Here is a 26,083-nt window from a genome sequence, read left to right on the forward strand (position 1 = left end):
TAATGGATGCTCTAGGTATTACATTATTTTTACATAATTTATCATAGTCTACTGATGTCATTATTTTACTGGTTAGAGTGAAGTATAAAAAATTTACTCTCTTTACTTTCCTTTACCTTTCCCTGTATATAATTGCCTTAAATATTTTGTCTACACACATTTAGAATGCATCAGAGAATGTTACAGTTTTGCTTCAACTGTCAATCATAGTTTGGAAAACTCAAAAGGAGAAGGAAAGCCTATTATATTTACTCATTTTTTTGATTATTGTGTTGTGGTGTCTTTTTTGTAATACTGCCTCTGACAGACGTCTCACTAACTGGGTGTCCTGGAATTCAGTTAAATTCTGACGCTAACTGCTTGGAGTCATCGTCAGACTCCACAGGTTTCAGGGCTTGGTCCTGCTGCAAGATTGTCCCCACTTCAGAAATTGGATGCAGATAGGGTGCCCAGGCTACCCATACCTCTTCCCAGCCAAACATGAATTCGGGAGTCCTCACAACATCCCCTCAGCTTTGATAATTTACAAGAACAACTCACAGAACTCAGGAGAATATTTTACTTACATTTACTGTTCATTATAAAGGATACAACTCAGGAACAGCCAGATGGAAGAGATGCATAAAGCAAGGCATTGGGGGGTGTGCCACAGAGCCTCTGTGCTCTCTCTAGGCATGCCGCTTTCCAGCACTTCAGTGTATTCACCGACCCGGAAGTTCTCCAAGCCCCATTGTTTAGAGGTTTTCATGGAGGCTCCTTAGGTAGGCATGATTTGTTAAATCGTTGGTCATTCTCCAGTCCCCTTCCCTCCATAGAGGTCAGGGGGTGGTGCTGAAAGTTCCAACCCTATAATCATGGCTAGGTCTTCCTGGTGACCAGCCTCCATCCTGAAGGTGTCTAGCCTTCCCCCTCCCACCCTGAGCCAGGAGCCATCTCATCAGCATAGAAAAGACATTCTTGTCACTTAAGAGGTTTCAGGGATTTGGGGAGCTCCCTACTGTGAACCAAGCAAACCTGGGGAAGGACCAGATAGTAATTTTTATTATGCCACGTGTGTTATTTCTTCCTCCCTGATGTTGCAAGGTGTCTTTTATCGTTGCCTTTTTCTTTAGCGTTCTTTAGTTATTCTTTTAGGGTGTGTCTGCTGGGGACAAATTCTCTTAGTGTGCCTTCCCTTGAGAATGTCTGGATCTCTTCTTTGTTCCTGAAGGACATTTTTGCTGGGTGTAGGCTTCTGGGTTGACAGTTCTTTCTTTTAGCTCTTAAAAAATATTGTGCCACTTCCTTCTGGCTCCATTGTTTCAGTTGAGAAATCCTCTGTCATTTGAATTGGTTTTTTCCCTTATAAGTAAGGTGTACCTTGCTGCTTTCAAGATTCTTTCTTTCTCTTTATTTTTCAGAGGTTTAATTATTATTTATCTTGGTATGGATCTTTGGGTTTATTTTGTTTGGGTTTTGCTCAGCTTTTCGAATCTGTAGGTTTATGTCTCTTACCAAATTTGGGAAGCTGTCACCCATTATTTCGTAAAGTACTTTTTCAGCCCCACTGTCTTTTTCCTTTCTTTCCAGGATGCTGATGACAGAAATACTAAATCTTTTGTTATAGTCCCACATGTCCCTGAGACTCTCTACATTTTTTTTCTCAGTTTCTCTCTCTCAATCAGATTAGGTGATTTCTGTTGTTCTTTCTTTTAGCTCACTGACTTTTCTCTGTCTTCTTCATTCTGCTATTGAGCTCATCCCACTGAGCTTTTTATTTTGGTTTATCATATTTTTCAGTTCTAAAGTTTTATTGAAATTTCTTTTATGTCTTCTATTTCTTTGCTGAGACTTTTTACTTTTTTGTTTCTTTCAAACTTGTTCTTAATTGCTTAATGAAGCTTTTTTTTTTTTGAAGAAGAAGATTGGCCCTGAGCTAACATCTGTGCCCATCTTCCTCTACTTTATATGTGGGATGCCTGCCACAGCATGGCTTGATAAGCGGTGTGTAGGTCTACGCCTGGGATCTGAACCAGTGAACCCTGGGCTGCTAAAGGGGAGCACACAAACTTAACTGCTATGCCACCAGGCCAGCCCCACCTTCCTCTACTTTCTGTATGTGGGATGCCTGCCACAGCCTAGCGTGATGAGTGGTGTGTAGGTCCGTGCCGAGGATCCAAACCCGCGAACCCTGGGCTGCCGGAGCAGAGTGTGCAAACTTAACTGCTGTGCTGCTGGCCAGCCCGTTAATTAAGCGCTTTTATTGCGGCACTGTAACAATCTTTGACAGGTACTTCTAACATGTTTGTCATCTTACTGTTGGCATCTATTGATTGTCTTTTTTCTTTCAGTTTGAGATCTTTCTGATGATGAGTGATTTTTCTATCGAAACTTATAAATTGTTTTACTATATTTTGAGATTCTGTATCTTCTTTAGGCCTCTCTTTTAGTTGCCTTTTCTGACACTGCTTTGGCACTAGAAGGGTGGCTGCAACTTGGTAATGCCAGGTGGAGGTAGAAATCTAGATTCCCCACTCAGCCCTATTGACACCTGTCCTCATTATGGTTGGTGGGGGGGGGGTTCCACTGGGGTCCATATGGACTCCATAGACACCCCAATGGAGGTGAAAGTCCTGGCTCTCCACTAGGCCTCCTCTGACACTTTGGGAAGAGGTGTCTTATTACTGCAAGATCAGGGTGCAAGTCTAGTTTGCCTCATAGTCCACTGACCCCACAAGAGTGGAGGGGGTTGTTGCCATCTGGCAGGAAGGAGAGCCCTGGCTTCCTGTTTGGCCTTCTCTGACATCACCCTGGTGGGGTGTTGCAGCACTGTTGCTGTCCCACGCGGTTGGAAGTCTCAGCTCCTACTTGGCCTTCATTAGTAGGGGTGAGGGTGGGGCCACAGTATTTTCTGTGGTGTTTGGCTGGAGTACAGCAGTTCTTGACCAAAGATTTTCTGTCTTGCTAGGCTGCCCTTTGCTGAGTCCTCTGGCTAGAAAGAATAGGCTTTTGATGGCTTTTTTTGTTGGGTTGCCAGCTTCTTCAGCTCCAAGTCTGGGATCCTTGAGGCAAAAAGAAAACACAGTGATCTCGCTGCTCTGTCTTCCTCAGATCCCAAGTCCCGAGCTGTCATCTCTCCTCCTTTCGGAATCTCCTTATGTTTGTTTTATATATAATATCTATGGGTTCTTATTGTACTTAGCAGAAGAAATAAGGAAAAGTACATCTCCATCTTATCAGAAGTGGAAGTTGCCTTTTTTTTTTTTTAAGGCTAACAGCTCTGACTCTTTACACCAAATCCTTATTCTGAGTCTCCCATCCTATAATAATCTGATGCCAGAGTGACAGAAACAAGGAACCCACCCATCTTTGTTCACTTGGAGATGAACCCACATAGACAGGGCTTTGTGCCACAGCCAGAGAAACTACATGCTATCAGGCAGGAGCCCTTGGTTTCCACTGTTATCCTAACCCTTGTTCTGTCTACCTAGTTATTCGTTTTGTTAGTCTCGTTGTCAAAGACAGGGATTTGGTGTTTACATTTTTATTTTACCACTTTGCAGACAGATTAAGATAAGTAATTCAATAATAGATTACTGATATTTTAATTTTATTGTAGCAAGTACTTAAGAAACTTAAAGTACTGTTTTTTTCATATAGGCATTGAAGAAAACTTCAGGCCTTTTTACTTAGATCAATTAGAAGAAAATGTAGAAGAAGATGTGAAGAGTTTAAAGGTAGGTTGTTACAACAGGTGGTCAAAATCTTAACATATCAAAGCATATCTATTATCAAGCATGAAAACAAAAGCAATATAATTTGTTGCTGAGATTTGAGGTAAGCTAGCTTGGTAACTGCATACAACAGAATTAACAATTTTATGCAGATATCAAGTTGGCATGCTGGACCCATTCATCCACCAAAACTAGTGAAACAGGAGAAAATATATATAGCAATATGAAAACAAAAGTACAATGTCACTAGAAGATAATGGGAAGTAGTATAGGTGGATCAGTCATTTTGAGGAGTTCTCAAAGTATAGAAAGCCAACAGAATTACATCTGCTAAGACCATGTAAAGGGAAAAAAGTGCTAACCCAGAACATAACACTGAAGGAGAATTATTGGAGGAACAAGTCATGGATCAATGTATAGAAGAAACAGTATGGTCACCTGGGGTGTTGGCAGGGACAGTCCTTTGGGAGACATGATTGTGCCAGTTATAAAAGTTGGCTCCTCCTCCCATTTCCCTTGTGCTAAGCAACAGATGGGAGCAACATCTGCCTGGGCTTGAAGCAGTGAGTTTGGTATAAAGACCAGTTACCAAGCCAGCCCTGATGGCCTAGTGGTTAAAGTTGGGTGCACTCCTCTTTGGCAGCCCAGGTTTGGTTCCTGCTCCTGGAACCACACCGCTCATCTGTCAGTTGCCATGCTGTGGCAGTGCCTCACATAGAAGAACTAGAAGGACCTAAAAGTAGAATATACAACTATGTACTGGGACTTTGGGGAGGAAAAACGAAAAAGGAGAGAGAGGAAGATTGGCAACAGATGTTAGCTCAGGGTGAATGTTTGCCAGCAAAAACAAAGAGACTGGTTATCAACTAACCAGCCAAAAGGAACAAAGATTTCCCCTAAATACACACTCAGGACGTACTGTATGAGTCCTACAGCAGCATCCCGCAATAAGCATGAAAAGGAGACTACTGTAAATAAAACAGACAGAAACATTTTAAAATACAAGAATAAATAAAGAAGTCAGAAAGTCAAGAATTGCCACACTTTCGAGGGACCTACACTATAGAAGGGAGATAACCAGTGCAAACCAAGAAAATAAAAAAGCATTACTACAAACAGTCAAGAATATTTGATAATGTTAAAAGGCTTAGTTCACCAGGAAGATAACAACAGGTTTAAATAGGTATATGCCCTTAATAACATGGCCTCAAAATAAAATTGACAGAACTCAAAGGAGAAATAGACAAATCCACAATCATAATTGGAGATTTTAATACAAGTTTCTCTTTAATTGATAGAACAAATAGACAAAAAAAATCCATAAGGTTATAGAATTGAAGAATATGATTAACAAATTTGAGCAAATGAAATACTTAAAATACTATAAAATATATATACATGTATATGTGTGTGTATGTGTATATATATATGGCTAAAAATTATTTAGCTAAGCATTCATTTGATGAAGTTAGCAAAATAAACCTAGAGAAAATAGCAGTAAATAATAAAGAAAAGAGTATCAATTAGTGACAGAAAACAGCTAATAGAGGATCAAAAAAGCTAAATGTTGGTTTTTTGAAAAGGCTAATAAAATTGACTAAGATTGATCAAGAAAAACAGAGTGAAGACTGAAATAATGAATAAGGAGGCATTACTACAGCTTCTGCACACATCAAAATGGTATTAAGAAGATATTATGGACAACTTTTTACTAATTAATTTTAAAAATTAGAGAAAATGGACATATTTCTAAAAAAAAAAGTATAGCTTAACAAAACTAACTCAGAGATAGAAAACTTGAATATTTCTGTAACCATTAAAAGAGATTGAATCAGTGATCAAAAATCTTCCCACAGAGAAAATTCTACAACCAGAAAGCTTCATCAGTGATTTCTGTCAAATATTCAATGAAGAGATTATCCCAATCTTATACAAATTTGTCCAAATAGAGAAGAGGGAACTCTCCCAAAGTCATTTGATGAGACAAGCATAACCTTGATTCCCAAACTTGAAAAAGAAGATGTAAGTGGGTGGGGGAACTGGAACTTGACAAACTAATTCTGAAATCCATATGGACAGGTAAAGAAGGAGCAAGAATAGCCAAGATACTCTTGAAGAAGAACAAGACTAGGGGTGAGGGAGGTCTTGCCTTATCAGATTCTTATCAAGAATTATTGTAAAGCTGTACTAATTCAGACAGAATGTTATTGGTGTAGAGTAGACAGAGGCAATTGGAAGGGTATTGAAAGCCCCCAAACAGATCCACACGTATATTGGTTTTGACAGAGATGGCACTACAGAGCACTGAAGAAATGATGATCTTTTCAGTAAATGCTACTGAGACAGTTTGGTATCCACATGGGGAAAAAATGTGGAATTGGACTCTACCTTGTGCAGACAAAAAACCAACTCCAGGTTGATCACTGACATAAATGTGAAAGACAAATTATAAAGCTATTGGAAAATATACGAGAATTTCTTTGTTACCTCAGGGTGGGGAATGGTTTCTTCACTAAGACACAAAAGCATTAACTTTAATAATAAAAATTGATCAATTTGATTAATTAAAGAGCTTTTATTCATCAAAGGAAACCATTAAAAGAATGGAAAGACAAGCCACAGAATGGGAGAAGATAGTGTGGCACACACGTTACCTGACAAAGCACTTGAGTACATACCATCTAGAAAAACCTTATAAATCAACAAGGAAAAGATAGACCAATTAACAAGTGAATGAAATATTTAAATGGGCATTTCACAAAATAGAATATTTAAATGGCCAATAAACATACCAAAAAAGTGCACAACCTTAACTAGTAATGAAGGAAATGTAAATTAAAATGCAAAGAGGTAATATTGCCTGTCTGTAGACCGGCACACATGGCAGACCTCACTGAAGGACAGAGAAGTCTGAACAAGTGGTGGAGTGTGGTGAGGGATGGGGACACTCGATACGCCAAAGCTGCCAGTTCTCTCCAGTGTAGTTCATAAACGGACTGCAGTCCTAATTAAAATCCCAACCAAGTTGTTTATGGAACTCAACAAGCTGATTCTTAAGTTTATGTGAAAGAAAAAAATGTACAAAGATAGCCAAGAAAATTTTGAAGAAGGAAATTAAAACAGTTCAGTAATAGAACAAGGATCAAATAGATAATAGGAGAGAATAGTTTTTTGCAGGTTGGGTTCTCCAGAAGGAGCCCCTGAGATGGAGATTGCGCTGCAAGGAATGAGCAGAGGAAGAAGTCAAAGGGCAGTCATGCCTGACAGAGCTCTTTGGCAACCTGGCAGGTGTGGAGTTCTGAGCACATGTTGCCCCTTGGGCTTGTCCCATGTTGGTGGGAAATGGCCAGGCCTTTACAGCCTTACCTGTCTTGGTCACTGAGTGTGGGCTCTCCAGGAGGGGAGTGCCTTGAGTGAGACAGCCCGTGGCAGCTGAGCAGACTGAAGGAACCGACAGCTGGAGTCTGTTTACTGACTGAACTCCTTGCAACCAAGCAGCAAATCCTTCCTTGAAGAGGAATTTGAGGGGCACACATGCTGTGTCTGCTATCAAGTCCAAAATCAGGTCTATGGATATTTCTTAAGCTAGACAGGAAATTCGTGAGACAAAGGAAAAGATTATTGTATTTGACCTCGTGAAAGTAAAAAGTAGTTGAAAAGGAGAAAATACTTTCACTGTGTTTAACAAATGATTAACCGCCAGAATATATCATGGGTGCCTACAAATCAAAAACAAAAAATAACCCAAATGAAAAAATAGGCAAAGAATACAGACAGATGATTCAAAGAAGAAATATCATTGACCAACAAACTTTGGAAAAGATATTTGGCCTCAATGGCAGAGAAAAGCAAAATGAATTGGTTATAATTTGTCATCCATTTGATTGACATTTTTGAAAGACTAATGATATCAAGTGTTGGTGACAATGCAGAATAACGGGCAGTCTTGGTAAGGGTGTAAATCGGTGAAGTTGAAGGTGAAGCATCTATCAAACCCTTAAAAGCACATCTCTTTTGCTGCAATTATACTCTTAGTAATCTATCCTACTCACATGTATGCTCAAAGATGTAGCTCCAGGAGTTCCTTGCACCTTAATTTGTAAGAGTAAAAAATTGGAAATGACCCAAATGTCCATAAGTAGATGCCTTAAATTATGGTTCATACAAACTACAGAATACTCTGTAGCCGTTTAAAAGAAAGAGGTAGAAACTAACATATAATGACATGGAAATATCTTCAAGGCTTGTTGTCAGTAAAAACATAAGTCACAAAACAATACTGAGAGGGCTAGCCCTGTGGCCAAGTGGTTAAGTTTGCGTGCTCTGCTTTGGTGGCTCCAGGTTCACCGGTTTGGATCCTGGCCTCAGAGGCAAACCCCGCTCATCACGCCATGCTTGATGGTGGCATCCCACATAGAAGAACTAGAATGACTTACAACTAGGATATACAACTAGGTACTGGTACTTTGGAGAGGGAAAAAAAGAGGAAGATTGGCAACAGATGTTAGCTCAGTGCCAGTCTTCAAAAAAAATACAATACTTAGAATGTGATCCTTTTGATGTTAAATAATATATATATGTCTATTTTCAGAATATATATGCAAATGCCTAGAGAGAGAAAAAAAGGATGCACAACACACTCTGGATAAGGATTACCTCTAGGAAGTGGAAGAGAGTGGGGGCTGGAAAGAATGACATTGAAATGTTGCTCTGTGTGGAGTCTGCACAGTTTGAGTCATTTAAAAGGAATTTGTATTTATATATTTTGTGTGATAAAAATAACTATAAAAAATTGCTTTCACAAATTAACATAAAAATGCTTATCATATTAAGTAAAAAGCAGTAAACAAAATGCTACAAAGTATGTACATAATTACTGTCTTCTGTCATTCTCTTCCCAAATCACTCATATATTCATTCAGTGAATATTTTTGACCACCTATCTATGTAGCAGGCTTTCTGTTAAGAGCAAAATGCAAATATGATTAGGAAAAAAACTTGAAGGAAATACCAAAATGTTAATTTTTCCTTTGAGTGAAGGCACTCTGTGTAGGTTTCTTTAAGTATAATCCTTTACATTTTCCATATTTTCTCTAATGAGTATTATTACTCCTATAGGGGAAAAGGCTTCTTTTTTTATTGTGGTAAAATATACAGAACATAAAATTTACCATCTTAACCATTTTAAGTGTATAATTCAGTGGCATTAAGTACATTTACAGTACTGTGCGACCATCACCAGTATCTATTTTCCAGAACATTTTTATTACCCCAAACAGAAACTCTGTACCCATTAAACAATTCCCCATTCCTCCCTCTCCCCAGGCCCTGGTAACCTCTATTTTACCTTCTATCTCTATGAATTTACCTGTTCTAGGTAATTCATAGACGTGGGATCATACAATATTTGTCTTTTTGTGTCTAGCATATTTCACTTAGTATAGTGTTTTCAGGGTTCATTGATTTTGTAGCATGTATGAGAATTTCATTCCTTTTTAAGGCTGAATAATATTCCATTGTATGGATATAACACATTTTGTTTATCCATTCATCTGCTGATAGATACTTGGGTTGTTTCCACCTTTTATCTATAATGAACAGTGCTGCTATGAACATTGTATATAAGTATCTTTTTGGGTCCCTGCTTTCAGGATATTTCAGGTAAATTCTTTTGGGTATATACCTAGGAGTGGAATTGCTGGATTGTACGATAATTCTATGCTTAACTTTTTGAGGAACCATCAAACTGTTTTCCTTAACAGCTGTACCATTTTACATTCCCACCAGCAATGCACAAGGGTTCCAATTTCTCTACGTTCTCACCGACCCTTTTCAGTTTGTGGGTTTAGTTTTGTTTTTAATAATAGCCATTCTAAAGAGTGTGGAGTGGTATATATCTCATGGTGGTTTTGATTTGCACTGTCCTAATGACTAATGATGTTGAGCATCTTTTCATGTACTTATTAGCCATTTGTGTATCTTCTTTGGAGAAATGTCTAGTCAAGTCCTTTGCCCATTTTTGAATTGGATTGTTTGTTTTTTCTTGTTGAATTCTTTATATAATCTGGATATTCATCCCTTATCAGATACATATGATTTCCAATTTTTTTCCTATTCTGTAGGTTGTCTTTTCACTCTCTTGATAGTGTCCTTTGATGCACAGAAGGTTTTAATTTTGATGTAGTCCAGTTTATTTTCATTTTGTTGCCTGTGCCTTTGGTGTCATATCTAAGAAATCATTGTCAAATCCGATGTCATGAAGCTCTTCTCCTGTTTTCTTCTAATACTTACATAGTTTTAGCTCTTAAGCTTAGACCTTTGATCCATTTGGTTCATTTTTGTATAAGTTGAAAGATAAAGGCCCAGCTTCATTCTTTTACATGTGGATATCCAGTTTTCCCCCATTGAATGATCTTGACACCACTGTTGAAAATCAATTGGCCATATATGCAAGGGTTTATTTCTGGATTCTCTTTTATGTTCCATTGGTCTATATGTCTGTCCTTAGGCCAATACTATACTGTTTTGATTAATGAAGCTTTGTGGGTGTTGGGGGAGGGGAGGGATTGGCCCTAACTAACATCTGTGCCAGTCTTCCTCTATTTTATGTGGGATGCTGCCACAGCATGGCTTGACAGGCAATGCTAGGTCCGCGCCCGGGATCTGAACCCACGAACCCTGGGCCACCAAAGCAGAGGGTGTGAACTTGACCATTACACCACCTGGCCGGCCCCTTAATTACTGTAGGTTTGTAGTGGGTTTTGAAATCAGGAAGTGTGAGCCTTCCAACTTTGTTCTTTTTAAAGATTGTTTTGGCTATTTGGGAAAAACATTTATTATTTTTTTTGGTGAGGAAGATTGGCCCTGAGCTAACATCCATTACCAGTCTTCCTCCTTTTGCTTGAGAAAGATTGTCAGTGAGCTAACATCTATGCCAATCTTCCTCTATTTCGTATGTGGGATGCCACCACAGTATGGCTTGATTAGCAGTGTGTAGGTCCTCACCCGGGATCTGAACCTGTGAATCCCAGGCCACAGAAGCGGAGTGAGCAAACAACCACTCTGCCACCAGGGTGACTCCAAAAATGTTTATTTTTTTAAAAAATATTTACAGCTTCTAAGAGCTATGTGAAATTTCTACCTTCTAAAAAGATTCATTCTTATAATAATTTTCTGGAACTATTTTCTGCTATTTATACTAAAGTGTGTATTTATGCTCTTAATTATAGAAAGAGTATCCAGACCAAAGTGCGCTTGTGAAGAGAATGCAGTCTCTCCAAATTGATTGTGTAGCAATACCTCCAAGCAGGTCAAATTCAGGTAACATACTACGATTGAAAATCAGTTGCTCATTCATTCCCTCTACTTTCTAAAATACTATTCATGACCATATGGGAAACGGAAGAAGCCATATAATGTAACACCTACCTTAAAGGAGTTTATAATATATTCAGGAGTCAAGATACGTATATTTGAAATATTAAGTAGCAACGTGTATATCAAAGTCATAAAGTATCTTTGGCATAAGAGACCTAATATGTCTGCTAGGGAGAAAGTGACGATTCAGGAAAAAGAAGGGGACATATGTGGGAGCAGAGTGTTTGAGAAGGTCAGAGGTGACTGGATGCAGAGCACAAGCAGAGCGGTGCGTCCAGCTTCAGGCAGGGATTTCATTGTAACAAAGGGGAAGGCAGCGTACAGGATGTCAAAGCTACTTATTAACCCTGATCTGGGGCAAATTACTTCGCCTCTTGTAAACCTCGTCCATCCAAGTGTGATGATAATTGCTCTTACTCTCACAGGGCTTTTAAAGCATGAGAAATCCATGGAGGGTGCTTAGCACAGAGCTGCTGCTGTTCTTATTTTGCAGCCCTGCATCACACCAAGGAGGCAACCACCTTCTCTGCTCCAGCACGAGTCCCTTTCTTCCTGGGTCATTCCTCCGACACCCACTTTTCTGTCACTTGCTATAATTTCCCTAGTGCCTTCTCACTGCCAGGCAGGAGCTCCCACTTATTATCTATATAACTTGTAGGAAGAGGACCATCTAGTAAGTGCTTTTACTTGTTCTCAAAGCTTTCAGGATGTTGTCGGAGGTACAGCTTCATGATGGTGCTCAGGTTTCATTTTACTGTTTAATGTTTCATGAAACTCTTTCCAATGTTGATCATTTCTTCTCAGCCACAGAACAGCCCAGTTCGCTGCACAGTTCCCAGGGACTCGGGATGGGTCCCGTGGAGGAGTCCTGGTTTGCTCCCGCCTCAGAGCACCAGCAAGAGGAGAATGAGCTCAGCCTGCAGAGTAAACTCCAGGAGGAAGCCAACTACCATCTTTATGGCAGCCGCATGGACAGGCAGACAAAACAGCAACCCAGACAGAACGTGGCTTACAATAGAGAGGAGGAAAGGAGACGAAGGGTCTCCCATGACCCTTTTGCACAGCAGAGGCCTTATGATAATGTTCAGAACTCAGGGATTAAAGGCCTAACTCATCCCAGTGCAAACAGTCATGCTAATGCAGTACACCAACCAACGGGGCTAACCAGCCAACCCCACGTATCATACTGGCACAATGGATCATATAGTCCACATGGTTTTGGAACAAGACCATTGGATCTGGGAACAGCAGGTCCAAGAGCTAGGTATGGGGCAAATCCAAGCCATATGTCAAGCATGCATAAAACTCCAGTGCCTGAGACCAACCTCCTGGGAAACACACCCACCATTCCGTTCATCTCCTTCCCATCAAGAGGTAAACAGACCTTTCAGTCACGACCTTATCTTCTTTTTATTTTTCTGAAAATAAAGCAGCCATTAGGTCTGTTGTAGTCTATAAGGTAACAAAGGAGTCTTTGTTTGGAGTCTTCAGCGGCAACTTGCCACCATGGAATAGTCTTCATCAGACCACTTGTCCCGGGCATATTTCAGTTTGGGTAGGATTCACAGCAGCTGCCCACAAGTGTTAGGTTACAGGTTCTTGTAACAAGTAGGCATTTCCACTGTGACCTGAATCACAGTATTCCCATTTTACCCAATCTCTGATGTAACAGTATCTGCTTATATACTTTTACGTACTTGCTATTTTCTGAAGGTAAGAAATAAGTCTTGGATATTTTTATTTCTTATCTTATATAGGCCAAAGAATACCATTTGTGACGAAAACCACATTGTTGGGCTACCATCATCACCAGAACTCTTTTCATCTTCCAAAACTGAAAGTCTGTATTCATCAGACAATAATTCCATTTTCCTCCTTCTTCCCAGCCCCTGACAACCAACCTTCCACTTTCTGTCGCTAGGAATCTGACTCCTCTAGGGACCTCATATAAGTGATCTTATGGTATTTGTCCATTTGTGACTGGCTTACTTCACTTAGCACAATGTCCTAAAGGTTCATGCACATTGTAGCATGTGTCAGAATTTCCTTACTTTCTAAGGCTGAGTAATATTCCATTGTATATATAGATCACATTTTGTTTATCCATCATCTGTTGATAGATACTTGGGTGTCTTCCACTTTTGGCTATTGTGAATAATGCTGCTATAAACATGGGTGTATAAATATCTGTTCAAGCTCCTGCTTTAAATTCTTTGGGGTATATACCCAGAACTGGAATTGCTGGATCATATGGTCATTCTATTTTTAATTTTTTGAGGAACCACCATACTGTTTTTCACAGTAGCTGCACCATTTTATATTCCCACCAGCAGCCTACGAGGGTTCCAATTTCTCTACATGCTTGCCAATACTTGTTATTTTCTGGGTTTTTTGATAGTTGCCATCCTAATGGATGTGAGGTGGTTTAGCCACATTTTAAAGAAGAAAATTTCAAAGGGTGTCATAGCATAAATAATTTAACTTAAACATTTGGAGTAAAGCCTTTCCCCTTTACCTTGTTGGGTTTTTTCCTCTTGCTTTCAATCTAGATGTACTTAGCTGTGTGTTTCTCTCTATTCAGATGAGTCTGCAAAGTATACCATCTACAACAGCACTGGCATTCAGATTGGACACTATAATTATATGGAGATTGGCGGAATGACTTCCCAACTACTGGACGGCACATACATGAACCTGAAGCAAGAGCCAGCTTCTAAGTACCAAGATATCTTTGGTAAGATACCCTTTAAGGACCCATTGTCTAGCAACCTTGAACTTTCTTACTTGTTGAGAGGGATATAGTGGAATCCTAAAATTTCTCTGCTTATTCTCCCTGAAAGTTGTCCCATGTTTCCCACATGTATCTCTGTAATTCCCACATAAATGTAATTCCTTTGTAATTTATTTATATTTAATATGGAGATAATTATATTTAAGGATTTGTTGTGAAAATTATAAATGAGTCAGTACGTATAAAGAGCTTAGAACACTGACTAGCACATAGTAAGAGCTATAAAAGTGTTAAACAATATCATCATCATCATCAATATCACCACTCAGTCCTAGGAGAGAGCGCTTCCTCAGGTCCTCATCAAAAGGGATTCTGTAAAAGATAGAAGACTATGCCCTCAACAGCACCTCTGTGAACATAAGAGGGCTTCCTCTTATAGGGTCTTACTCTCCAGGCTCATAGCATTGGTCCCAAAATACAATCTGGGAATAGTAGTCATGAGGCCAAAACAGTGTGATTTAAGAACACAACTTTCTAATTAACCCCAGGATTGGCAAATTTTTTTCTATCAAGTGCCAGATAATAAATATTTTAGGCTTTGCTGGCCCCGAGGTCTCTATTTCAACTACTCAGCTGACATTGTAGTGCAGTGGCAGCCCAAGACAATATGTACAGGAATGGGCGTGGCTGAGTTCCGATAAAACTTTGTTTACGAAAACAGGCATCCGGCCAGGCGGGCCACCACAGGCCACAGTTGTCAATCCCTGAACTAACCCATTTGAAGGATAGTCTTTAAAATACCTAGAGCAGAGGTTCCTCACTTTTGGAGTGACAAGGGTACCTTTGAGAATCTGTTGAAACCCAGGGTCCTGCTCCGACAGGTATTGACAAAACTAGGGAAATACCTTGGGAGGTTTTGGACTGCTGATGTCCGTGGTGATGGCAGAAGCCACACTGTGGGGAGCTGAGGAAAGATGGAAGCTGAGGGGGAAAATGAGATGTCTCTTTCCTTATATTCAGCTTCCTGAGTTGGGATGAGGATCAAGCCATCTGTTTCCTTTTATTGTTTTTATGAAGGCCTAAGGGGAAGGACCAGTAGAAAGAAAGAGGTTATGGCTGTAGGAGCAGAGAGGACGGCCCGTGGGGCAGGGGAGGGACAAAGCCAAAAATAGACCTTCAAGAGTATAGCTACCTCATCCCTTGAAGACAAGGAGAAGGCATTGTAATTGAATGAGTTCACACCTCATGGGCTCGGTTTCCTTGATTAAGAGGAAAGTAAACTTTTGGGTCAAGGAGTTGGGTGACCTTAACTCTGGCCAGATGTAAGTGGAAAATGCCCAGGAGGAGCAAAAATGGTGTTTTCCCCCTTTACCTCAGAAAGGTCTAGTATAAACAGGACTGCTGGCTAAGGTTGGATAGAACAGCCTAGTAGCCAAGCAAGGGTTTTGTTCCCAAAGCCATCAGCTGTGGCGCGGAGCTGCATCTGCTAGGAGAAGAGGTTCCCTGCACAGCAAAGCTCCACATGGGCTGGCAGACACGTAAAGTATCATCCAATGACTCGACAACTGTGGAATTCAGTTCTCTTTTTCACTGTCTCCTAGAATGCTTTATACAGGTTTTTGAAGCTAGAATGTTCAAATGGGTTATAGCTTGATGCTTTCTGTTCTTTTCTATTTGGCAGATAATATGACTAGTCTGACTGATAAACACCTGGACCCAGTCAGGGAAAATCTGGGAAAGCACTGGAAAAACTGTGCCCGTAAGCTGAGCTTCACTGAATCTCAGATTGATGAGATTGACCATGACTATGAGCGAGACGGACTAAAAGAGAAGGTTTACCAGATGCTGCAAAGGTGGCTGATGAGGGAAGGCAACAAGGGGGCCACAGTGGGCAAGCTGGCCTACGCGCTCCACCAGTGTTCAAGAATAGACCTTCTGAACCACTTGATACACATCAGCCAGTACTGACTCTGGAAGGGGCTTTGGCAGCAGGAAGTAATCTCTTTTTTTGTTTTTTTTTTGAGGAAGATTAGCCCTGAGCTAACTGCTGCCAATCCTCCTCTTTCTGCTGAGGAAGACTGGCCCTGAGCTAACATCCGTGCCCATCTTCCTCTACTTTATACGTGGGACGCCTGCTACAGCATGGCGTGCCAAGTAGTGCCATGTCTGCACCCAGGATCCCAACCGGTGAACCCTGGGCCGCCGAAGCGGAATGTGTGCACTTAACCGCTGTGCCACCAGGCTGGCCCCAGGAAGTAACCTCTTCACTTACTGAGTAACCCACTGAAAGTGTACTGCCTCAAACTGTTCAGAATTCTTTCCTCACTGATGGGGTTTCTGTGTTGTATAAAAGTTATTCCCCTGCATTTCATAGCAGAACGGGAAAGGAAATCTATAGCAAGCAACCTACTAAACAGGAAGACGTATTAATGGCTAGGGCCCAGTCAAAAAAGAAGCCTCACTGGCTTTTGAAAGGATCAGAAGAGATATTTGAGAAAGATCATTTTCTTTCACTTCATTCCATAACTTTCCATTATGCTCTTCATTCAGTTTCCTGGAGTTTTGTTGGAGCAAGAAAAAAAAATTCCCAGAATGTAAAATAAATCAACTTTCTTATTTTGCGCTCTCTTCTCCATCTAGGCTCCTGTTACAATCAAAGTACAGTAAAATTGTAAGTTCTCTTCAAATAGGTTTTTTTGTATCACAACCATAGTTCATTCCAAAATTATAGGATCTGTTAACTTCAGTATCCGTTGTTCTATCAGTCACTACAGGTTTCAAGAATTACATGCAATATCCACTCCATAGATTAACTGAAGGGATTTGAAGGAGTACTAAAAGGGGGAAAACTGGAGAACAAAAATAGCAGAATTTCCCAGGCAGTTGTTGCAAGGAAATGCTACTAATTGTGATGACTACAAAAATTCTTGATTAAGTTTTTAAGTTCTTTCGTAGCATTCTGATACTTAATGCACTTTCCCAACCTGTGTGCCCTGAAGAGGGAGCACGTATGCAGGGAATATTAGCTCTTGACCCCTGGCGATGACTCAGGGCTGATCACTCTTGAGCAGCTTCCTCAGTTTACCCCAGGGTACTGTAGAAATATTTTCACTTTTTGCTGTGTGCTATGATGTAAAAAAAAGGACAGCTTCAGAGTCTGGTAATTGTGCCTCTAGCAGCTCAACCTTTCAAAGCCAACCTGAAACCCAGGAATGAATGAAACAACTAGAAGACCAGAAGACTGAAGCTGACCAGGCCATCTAGCATCACTGCCAGCACTTTGCTAGACAGATAGGGTATGCCACTGTGCTTGGCCCTCCCAGGAGGGCGGGAGAGAAGAGTGCACTGTGGTCAGTCCGGCTGACAGAACCGATTCTGGTGTCTGGTGGGTTGATACCTGTATTGCTGGTTCTGATTCTAAATCCCCTCCAGCCCCAGCAGATATACACACACACACACACACACACCCCCTGAAGTGGGACTGTAAAGCGGAATTCTCAACCTCAGCCGTATTGGCCTCTTGGGCCGGGTAATTCTTTGTTGTGGGGGCTGTCCTGTGCATTATAGCATGTCTGGAAGCATCCCTGGCCTCTACCCACCAGATGCCAATAGTACTGTTCCCGCATCCTCGCATCCCCCCAGTGTGACAAACAAAAATGTCTCTAGACATTGGCATATGTTCCCCGGAAGGGCAAAATTGTGCCAGTTGAGAAGAGCCCTGCTATCAAGTGATGAACCTCAGTTCTCTTCACACATATCTGGCCGCACTACTTAGTTGCCACATAGAATTAGATCCCATAGACCTGAAGGCAGATTGGAGGGGAAAGGGTCCCAGGCTTTGCTTGAGGGGCTGCGTGTGATTTCTTTTCTAAATGTGTCCTAATAGTGTTTTAAATTCTCTAAATTCCAAAGCAATTGATCAATGTTAAGAAGTAAAAGTGGAAGGTATTTTTAATGAACATTTTAAAATAAAATTTTATACATCAAACATAAGCCATTGAAATGTGTGCTTGTATAATGGAAACAGTTTTGGATTCTCCGCTGACCTTACCACTTAGACTGGCATACCCCCTTTCACCCACCTGCTATGGGCAGGAGCGAGGAGGCTGATGGTAAGAAGAGGAGAAACTCTAGACAGTGCTTCTTGGCTCTCAGGATAGAAACTTGCTGCCCTGAGAGCCTGCAGCACTGCCGTCCTTCACACATGGCTCGGAGGCCTTTCCTTCAGCCCCACTCTCTAAAAGCTGGGCTGAAAAGAACCAGATTTGTCTCTGAGGAGTTTCAACACAAGGCCCAAGCACCACAAAAACACTAGTCTTGGGCAGAATTAATTAAGTTACACAACACAGACTACGAAAGGAAGGAAGTCTGATGTTCAGATCCTAAGGTTGCTGCTGGTAAGTAAGACCCACTTCCGGCTCTCACAGTCTTACTTGGCAAGTTTTCCACTTGTTGTTAGGTCATAATCTTTGTTTTGGGTCCATAATATGAAGTTAGGTCTTCAGGAATAAGAAAAGGAGTTCTTCCTCACAAAATGTTTAAATAGTATTTTGATCTACATTTTAATGTGTGTTATTTATAAGAAAAGTTTTCCTAATTATAAAATAATGTAAATAAAAATAGGTGTTTATATGGTCAAGGTTTAAGAAGCATGGGATTACAAAGAAATCATTAAAGGGCTAGTTCTACGACAGTGAGTTCTGTAATACGTAGTAATCCAAGCCCAGGGTTCTGAAGTCAAGCAGGCTTAAATTTCCCTCTGCCACTCTTTAGCTGTGTGCCTGCTTCCTAACCTCTCTTAGCCTCAATTTCTTCATCTTTAAATAGAGAGGGCAATAGGACATAAGGTTGACGTGAGGATTAAAATAACATCATGCATCGTAGGGTGCCTGGTACAAAAATAGTAGTTCTTTTTTAAACTGCACAATAGTGCTAGATACAAAGGACGAGTTAGCAAGTGTATACAGTCATGTGTCGCTTAACGACAGATACACCTTCTTAGAAATGCGTCGTTAGGCGATTTCGTCGTGCGAACATCAAAGCGTGCACTTACACAAACCCAGATGGTGCAGCCTACTACACACCCAGGCTCTGTGGTACAGCCTGCTGCTCCTAGGTACAAACCCGCACAGCGTGTTACTGTACTGAATACTGTAGGCAACTAACACAGTGGCAAGTACTATGTATCTACACACAGAAAAGGTACAGTAAAAATATGGTATAAAAGATAAATAACGGCACATGTATAGGGCACTTACCACGAATGGAGCCTGCAGGCCCAGAAGTTGCTCTGGGTGAGTCAGTGAGTGAGTGGTGAGTGAATGTGAAGGCCTGGGACATCACCGGACACTTCTGTGACTTTATAAACACTGTGCACTTAGGCTACACTAAATCTCTAAGAAAAATTCTTCGATAATAAACCTTAGCTCACTGTAACTTTTTCACTCTAGAATAATGATAAAAATTGTACAGGGGCTGGCCCTATGGCCCAGCAGTTCTGCATGCTCTGCTTCGGCAGCCCGGGGTTCACTGATCCGATCCCAGACACAGACTTACCTCCACTCATCAGCCATGCTGTGGCGGCATCCCACATGCAAAGTCGAGGAAGAGTGGCACAGCTGTTAGCTCAGGGCTGATCTTCCTGAAGCAAAAAAGGAAAAAAGGATTGGCAGCAAAGGTTAGCTCAGGGCAAATCTTCCTCTCACACACACACAAAATTGTAGTATAGTAAATAAACCAGTAACATCATTGATTATCATTATCCAGTATTATGTACTGTACGTAACTGTGTGCACTATACTTTTATATGACTGGCAGTGCAGTGGGTTTGTATACCCCAGCATCACGTGATGTAACGCGTTGTGCTACATTATGACAGCTACAGCATCACTAGGCGGTTGTGCTACATTATGACAGCTACAGCATCACTAGGCGATGGGCAATTTTCAGCTCCATTATATCTTATGGGACCACCATCATATGTGTGATCCATTGTTGACTGAAACATCATTATGTAGCATGTGACTGTACTTAAAGTGTAACACCAACAACCTAAAACCTCACAGTGCTACCACTTTTGACTACTACCGGTACGATAACTGGTGTTAAAATCATATGGACAATTATTTTTAACTCTCATCATCTCCGGCAAGAAATCCCAATCAACATTTCAGGAAAAAATAAGGAAATGTTGACCCCCACCAAAGATTTCTGAAAGCCAAATGATAGTAATCAGCTGGAATATTATATATTTCTCTTTCCTTCTATGCAGGAAATTGAGGTGATAGATTTATTTTGAGAGAATATAAATATTTTTTTCAGATTCCATATTTAAGCCAAAGCTGCCTTTACTGCTCAAAAGCTCCCATGGGACAGTGAGGATATTTAGGCAACAGAGCTTTGCATGGCGGTGACACTTAAAAGCGCTGTGCGTGCGGGACTATTACAATAGAAGGGGCTCCCGGAGGGGAAATAAAGCAACAGGCAAGGAAGCTGCCGGCATCTCGAACAGCTCAAGCCAAGGCGGGACAGTAGCCACGAGTCCGCCACTGCTTCCAGTCAAGGTCAGGCGGAACTGCAGCCAGAAGTAACGGGGCAGTTTTTCCTCCACTGAATCAATTGCAGATAATGTTTACAAAGCTTGAATTATATGGTCTGGAAAAGAAAAAAAAATTGTGGTGAAATATAAAATTACTATCTTAACCGTTTTTAAGTGTAGTTTCGTGGCACTAATGCATTCACATCGCTGAGCTCCTTGCATCTTGCAAAACTGAAACCGTCCCCGTTCAACTCGGGCTCCCGCCCCCGCCAGGCCGCTTTCCGTCTCTGCAGACGTCGCTCCCGTGGTGGCCTCACAAGAGTGGAATCGTGCGGCGTCCGTCCTTGTGTGACTGGCTTGGTTCACCGAGCGTGATGTCCTCAGGGTCCATCCATGTTGCGCGAGGTGTCAGAATCCCCTTCCTTTCACGGCTGAACAGCATCCCATGGGACGTGTGCACACTATCGACACCTTTATCCGTCAGCGGACCGTGGGGCTTCCCCCGTCGGGCTTTGTGAGTGATGCTGCTGTGAACACGGGGGGACACACCCCTGAGACCCTGTTCTGGGTATATCCCCAGAAGCGGCATCACCGGCTCTCACGGTAATTCCATGTTACTGTCTCGAGCAATCCCGGGGCTATCTCCACGGCCACTGCACCATCTTACATCCCACCAACGGCGCACAGCGCCCCACCTTCCCCGCAACCCGGCGAACCCTTAGGAATTTCTGAGTTTTCTGAAAACAGCTATCCTAACGGGTGTGCGGTGGGATGAAGAAAGGCTTTACTCCCATCACCAGAAGCAAATGCACGCCCCGTCAGCACGCAGAGGAGGCCCTGGCCGCCCCGCCCCACCCCGCCCGGGGGCGCACGGCGCGGCGGCCTCGCGGAACCGCCCGGGCAAGGCGGCGACGGGCAGCGGCGGGGCGGCGCCCGCTGGGCTGCACCCCGAGAGAAGACAATCTGCGGCCGGGGACGAGTGGGACTGTGAACCCCGCTCCTGTCACTCATCAGCGAGAACCCAGCTGCCGCGGCGGCCGAGCTCCCGGCTCGGCGGCCAGGCGACCTGGCGCATGCGTGCTTCCGAGCGGCGCGGCGGGCTCAGGGCGACCCGTAGAGCCCGGCGCATGCGCGCTCCCGACGCTGGCGCGACCTGGAGCCATGGTGGCTGCGCTGGGCGGCTGGGCTGCCCTGCGGCTCGTCCTCGCGGCGGCGAAGCCCGGGATCCACGTGCCCCGGGTGGGGCCCGCGGCCGCATTCGGGTAATGGCGCCCGCTCCCCTCCGGGAGCGCTGGCTCCACGGGGGCGCGCTCGGGGGCGGGCTGGCTGCGCGGGGAGGGCCGGGTGGCGCGGCCTGGCTCCTCTCGCCCTGGGGGCAGGCCGGCGGGCGCGGGGCCTCGGCCGCTGGGCGTGTCGCTCCTGCGGTGCGTGGGCCTCCGCCGCGCCCCTCGGCAGCCGTAGAGGATCTGGGCGCTCTAGCCGCCGGGTCGGAGCGCCGAGAGGGCAATTCCGGGGACCCCGCGGTGGCTCCGCAACCCCGCCAGGGCAGAGCGCGCTCCCGCAGCCTCACTGCTAGTCCGCTGCCCTGTGCAGGCTGGTCACGCTCAGGGCAGCAGCCTCTGCTGCTTAGGACAGACACCAGCCTGGAGAAGAAAAGAGCCTGAGAAGGCCCGTGGCCCGTTCGCGCCGTAGTCGCGGGCCGGGCCTCCAGTGGTGTGCAGAGCGGGACGTGGGCGCGCAGCGTCACCTCGGGAGCCGGGGCACAGCCCCCTAGGTTCTCGTGTTGTAGGGCTGTGCAGATGCCCAAGAGGCTGCCCTTCCTCTTCTGCGCCCCCCCGGCCCTGCCGCCCGCTCAGACAAAACCGCGCCGCAGAGAACGCCTGAGCTCCGGCCCACTGTCTTGAAAGTGGCCCTTGGTCCCCAGACGCCCTAGAGGGAAGATGCAGATAGAGCAGCATGAAGCTTGCTGTACTTTATTTCCTGCATACCTGCACACACACACACACGCACGCATGCACGCGTGCTGTCCGCTGCTGACGCGTCAGTGCGGTTCGCGACTGGGAAAGGCCCGGTGCCAGCCAGCCACCTGGCACTTAGAACCCCTCTTGACCCGATGTGGACACTCTCAAAACTCAGAAGAAGAAAACCTGACACGCTTTAAATTTTTATATCATGATCGACTAGTTCTTGAGTTTCATATTTGACTTAGGTTATTTTTTATTTAGAACTTTTAGAAGATATTCAGGACTGTTTCGAAACACATGGAAAAATGTCAGTGTCCTCAGCTATATAGATCAGCATGGAAAAATGGCAGTTTATCCAATTTCCTGTTTGCAGAAAGGGATTAAAGTAAGGTCACTATGACTGTACCAATGTCAAGGTTTCGGTAGGTTTTTTAATGGTTACGGGAAGGACTCATCCACTTAGCAGTGCAAATCTTTCCTCCTAAAATGTCTCTGAAAAACAGGTTTCTCTGGATTTTGAACTGCGGTTTTGTAAATACAGTTCCAAGCTGTCCTGACAGGGAAATCACACGGGGGTATTGTTTAATCCCCAAATAAGGCTGCAGCTCAGTGTAAACAGGTGCGCTCCTGTGAAACCTCAGCTTCAGAACAGCCAGTGTCCGACCTGCAGTTGAGGTGAGAGTTCCAAAAACTTGTTTGTAAGTCTGTTGTTTGGAACTCTGACTCTTACTTCATAATCTGTAAAGTCGTTTGTTCCAGTACCAGGTCAAAAAAGCCTTTTCCAGCCGAAATTGTATGCTGCGTACAGTTAGAATATTAGTGATTTACGGAAACTGACCATCTTCCTGAAGATGTTTTCTGAGTTCACCCTTGGGATGCCCTGCCGGGGAAGCAGAGAGCCTCCTTCCCCTGGTGCCTGCCACCACCTTCTGTCTGGCAGGCAAGTGAGTGTGGCCCCAGTGCTGGAGTCCTGTTGGGGATTGTATTCAGCCGTGAGGTTACAGAAAAAACATGCACTTTGGCGTTCAGATGGCCGCATTGCCGCATACTAGCTGTGCAAATGTCAGCAACTTACTTAATCTCTCTGGGCCTTGCACCTTGCAGAATTGTTGTGAGGATTTAAGACAATGATTGTAAAAGGTCTGAGGTAATAACAACTAAGTAATTAGTAGGTACAATTAGTAATGTTACAAACACGAATGTCTAGTGATACAATGTATAAAAGATGTAAAAATAAATCATCAAAATTCATGTAACTCCAAGCCCTGGGGGTAGCTAATACTTTATTATAGCTAATGGTTACTTTGCAAAAATATACAAAAGACATAGCTGAATAAACAGGACATAGAGAATATGTAGGACTTTCAAAGTGAGGATGTATCTTATTAAGTGGCCCCATTTTTATTTCTAAGCAAACTGAAAATGCCAAAGGCTCTGGTGTCAGATACTCATTTTGACTTTGCAAATTACTAGCAGTGTGACTGGGGCAAGTTACCTAAACTCTCTGTTCTCAGGTCCCTCGATGGTAAAATTAAGTGAAGTGTAATGTGCATCACATGGCAGAATGAATGAGATAAGGAAGCCCTTAGTAAAGTGCATTATTTGGTTTAATAATTAAACTAAATGTTCCACTTTATTTGCCCCAAGCTGTTATTTGCTTGCCTCCCCCAGTAGTAAACTGTCTGTCTTTCAGGGGAGCAGCTCAGCCCCCTCAATCAGGAACTCATAGCTGTTGTGTTGCTCCTGACCTCCTTCCCTTTCACAAAATTGCCTGTCCACCCTCCTGGAAAGAGGGAGTCAAGGACAGATAGGAAGTAAGACATAGCCCTCCTAGCTGAGCATGCCTTCCTACAGGCTGTTTTTAAGTGGGAGACAGGATTTTTTTTTCTCGTCCAAGAAATTCACTCTGTATAGTTCTCAGCCTTGGTTACCTATTGGAATCTCTTGGGGAATTTAAAACTACAGCTGCCTGGATCCCACCCCAGAGATTTCATTTTGTGCAGGCTGGGAATCCAGAGATTGAAAAGGCTGCCAGATGATTCACATCTAGGTTTGAGCCCCATTGATAAGTGGGAGGCAGGAAGTGCTGTCATCCAAAGGGGCGAAGTGGGTGGCTGTGTAGATGTTGGTGAAAGCTGGTGAATTGATGTCTGCGGCCTATACCCCTAGGGTCTCCTCCACCCCTAACTTCTCTGTCATAATACTTGGCGAACTGCCTGGTACCTGCTGATTGTGGGTCTATTTATCTGTCTTTCCTGCCAGCTTCCAAGCTGCATGGAGCACCCAGCACAAAGTAGGTGTTCAGGACGTGGATGAATGAATGAACAGTACATTAGGGACTTAGTGTTTTTGAGAGCACATGCCAGGGCTCTGCCCTAGTCACTGAGTGATAAGTCTCCCAGGATTGGGCTAGAGAAGCGATTATTAGGAAGAAAGCGGTGGAAATGACAAATTGACAGCCTAGAAGAGAGGGATTCATCTTTGTTCTTTAAATTTTCTGAAGTTTTCTCTCATTTTTCCTACCTGAGATTTGGGGAAATTTGGTCTTGAATGTGTTTCGAGTAATAAGCTCATGCCAAGGCTGTTGAAGGCCCGGGCTCTGCAGCCTGATTTTCCTTCAGCATACACATAACACTGTTTATCTGAGGCCTGACTGACGTCTGAGGGGCCCCTTGATAAGCTGAGAAAACATGCCGTACTCATTTCAATGAGCTTATGTGAAAATAAATCATTCAATAACTCTATTATTGTTTTAAATAAAACTTTTTTTATCTTTGAAATTGATTTCCTTTTGTTTGTAAACAGTCCTCTGTCCTGTTTCCCCAACCTGGAGTCTAATGAAGGGTTTTGGCAGCCTCCGTTAACCCCAAGGGGCAGGCTGATGTGATGAGGCAGAGGTGGTGTGGTGACTGACATACAGGCCTTTGATGACAAAGCACCGGGCACATTTTCTTTCCCTCAGCCTGGCTGCAGACTCTGCACCATTCGGCCCCAACCTTTGCTCCTTCTTTGCCCCGCACTCCTGCCAGGCTCAATGCTGCCTTGTCCCCACATACGTCCCTTGCTCCTGGGCCTTCGATCATGCTGTTTCTTCTAGAAGCACCCTCCCCTCCACATTCTTTTTTCAGAATTTTGCCCTTGTTGGAAGTTCATCTCAAATGCTGCTTTTTTCACTGTTCCCAAGATATATGTACCAGACCCTGAGATGATCTCTGTCTCTCCTCTAAAGCCACTGCAAAGTGTTCTGCCTTAATAACTCTTCCCTTGAGTTCTCGTTATGCCCGATTCTGGACTACCTGGTTTTGTTTCTGTATTCTTCTTAGGCATACAGAAGAATATGGGATAGGGATAATGAGAAAAAAAGAAATTTGGAATGGGGAATCAAACACAGATGGAGAAAGTACAGAGGGAAGTTAGAGGTTTTTTGCAGGAGAGACTTTGGAATGATCGTGAAAGCTGAAGGAAAGGGAGTCCCTGTAAGCCAGTGCCCTAGGGCAGGCCCCTGGGCCCCTGGAGAGATGCAGACAGTGAGAGTCGGCAACACCCAGTCACGAAAACCCCCTGGCTTGCACGGTGAGAAGGATTGGGGTGAGCGGACCCTCTCAGTGCACATAACATGCTCACTGCACAGTTGAATTTTACAAGCATGTCCTTGCTGCTGCGAGGGAAGGAGCCCCTCAAAGATCTTTAGGGCACGAGAGTAATAAAGGTACACATTCTCACTAACATGAGCTGTGCAAACGCTGGTCATCTCTGTTCA

The 26,083-nt window shown here is 43.2% G+C and overlaps 2 protein-coding genes and 1 long non-coding RNA gene across 20 annotated transcripts in view; 2 read left to right on the forward strand and 1 right to left on the reverse strand.

The window, feature by feature from the left end:
* Nucleotides 1–17,814, forward strand: part of RIPK1 (receptor interacting serine/threonine kinase 1) — a 40,013-nt gene extending 22,199 nt beyond the window's left edge. For all 16 annotated transcript variants that reach the window (XM_023624365.2, XM_070244838.1, XM_070244847.1 and 13 more), the window contains 5 exons: nucleotides 3,640–3,716; nucleotides 10,943–11,033; nucleotides 11,895–12,464; nucleotides 13,672–13,824; nucleotides 15,503–17,814. In XM_023624365.2, coding sequence (XP_023480133.2) covers nucleotides 3,640–3,716; nucleotides 10,943–11,033; nucleotides 11,895–12,464; nucleotides 13,672–13,824; nucleotides 15,503–15,789 — 1,178 coding nt within the window. In that variant the 3' untranslated portion in view covers nucleotides 15,790–17,814. The remainder of the gene's footprint in view (nucleotides 1–3,639; nucleotides 3,717–10,942; nucleotides 11,034–11,894; nucleotides 12,465–13,671; nucleotides 13,825–15,502) is intronic.
* Nucleotides 553–20,659, reverse strand: LOC111769237 (uncharacterized). Of its 2 annotated transcripts, XR_002802071.2 has the most exons (4): nucleotides 20,525–20,659; nucleotides 19,378–19,462; nucleotides 7,080–7,298; nucleotides 1,129–3,041 (listed from the first exon to the last, which is right to left on the reverse strand). It is a non-coding gene; the product is annotated as an uncharacterized lncRNA (long non-coding RNA). The 2 variants fall into 2 exon arrangements; XR_011429838.1 differs by lacking the exon at nucleotides 7,080–7,298 and having other exon boundaries at nucleotides 553–3,041.
* BPHL (biphenyl hydrolase like) overlaps nucleotides 20,053–26,083 on the forward strand; it is a 30,741-nt gene continuing 24,710 nt past the window's right edge. For both annotated transcript variants that reach the window (XR_011429837.1, XM_023624368.2), the window contains exon 1: nucleotides 20,053–21,621. Coding sequence is in view for 1 of the 2 variants with exons in the window: in XM_023624368.2 (XP_023480136.2) it covers nucleotides 21,131–21,621 (491 nt within the window). In the remaining variant the exon portion in view is untranslated. The remainder of the gene's footprint in view (nucleotides 21,622–26,083) is intronic.

Source organism: Equus caballus, chromosome 20 (assembly GCF_041296265.1).
Source record: "Equus caballus isolate H_3958 breed thoroughbred chromosome 20, TB-T2T, whole genome shotgun sequence".
Taxonomy (NCBI): Eukaryota; Metazoa; Chordata; class Mammalia; order Perissodactyla; family Equidae; genus Equus; species Equus caballus.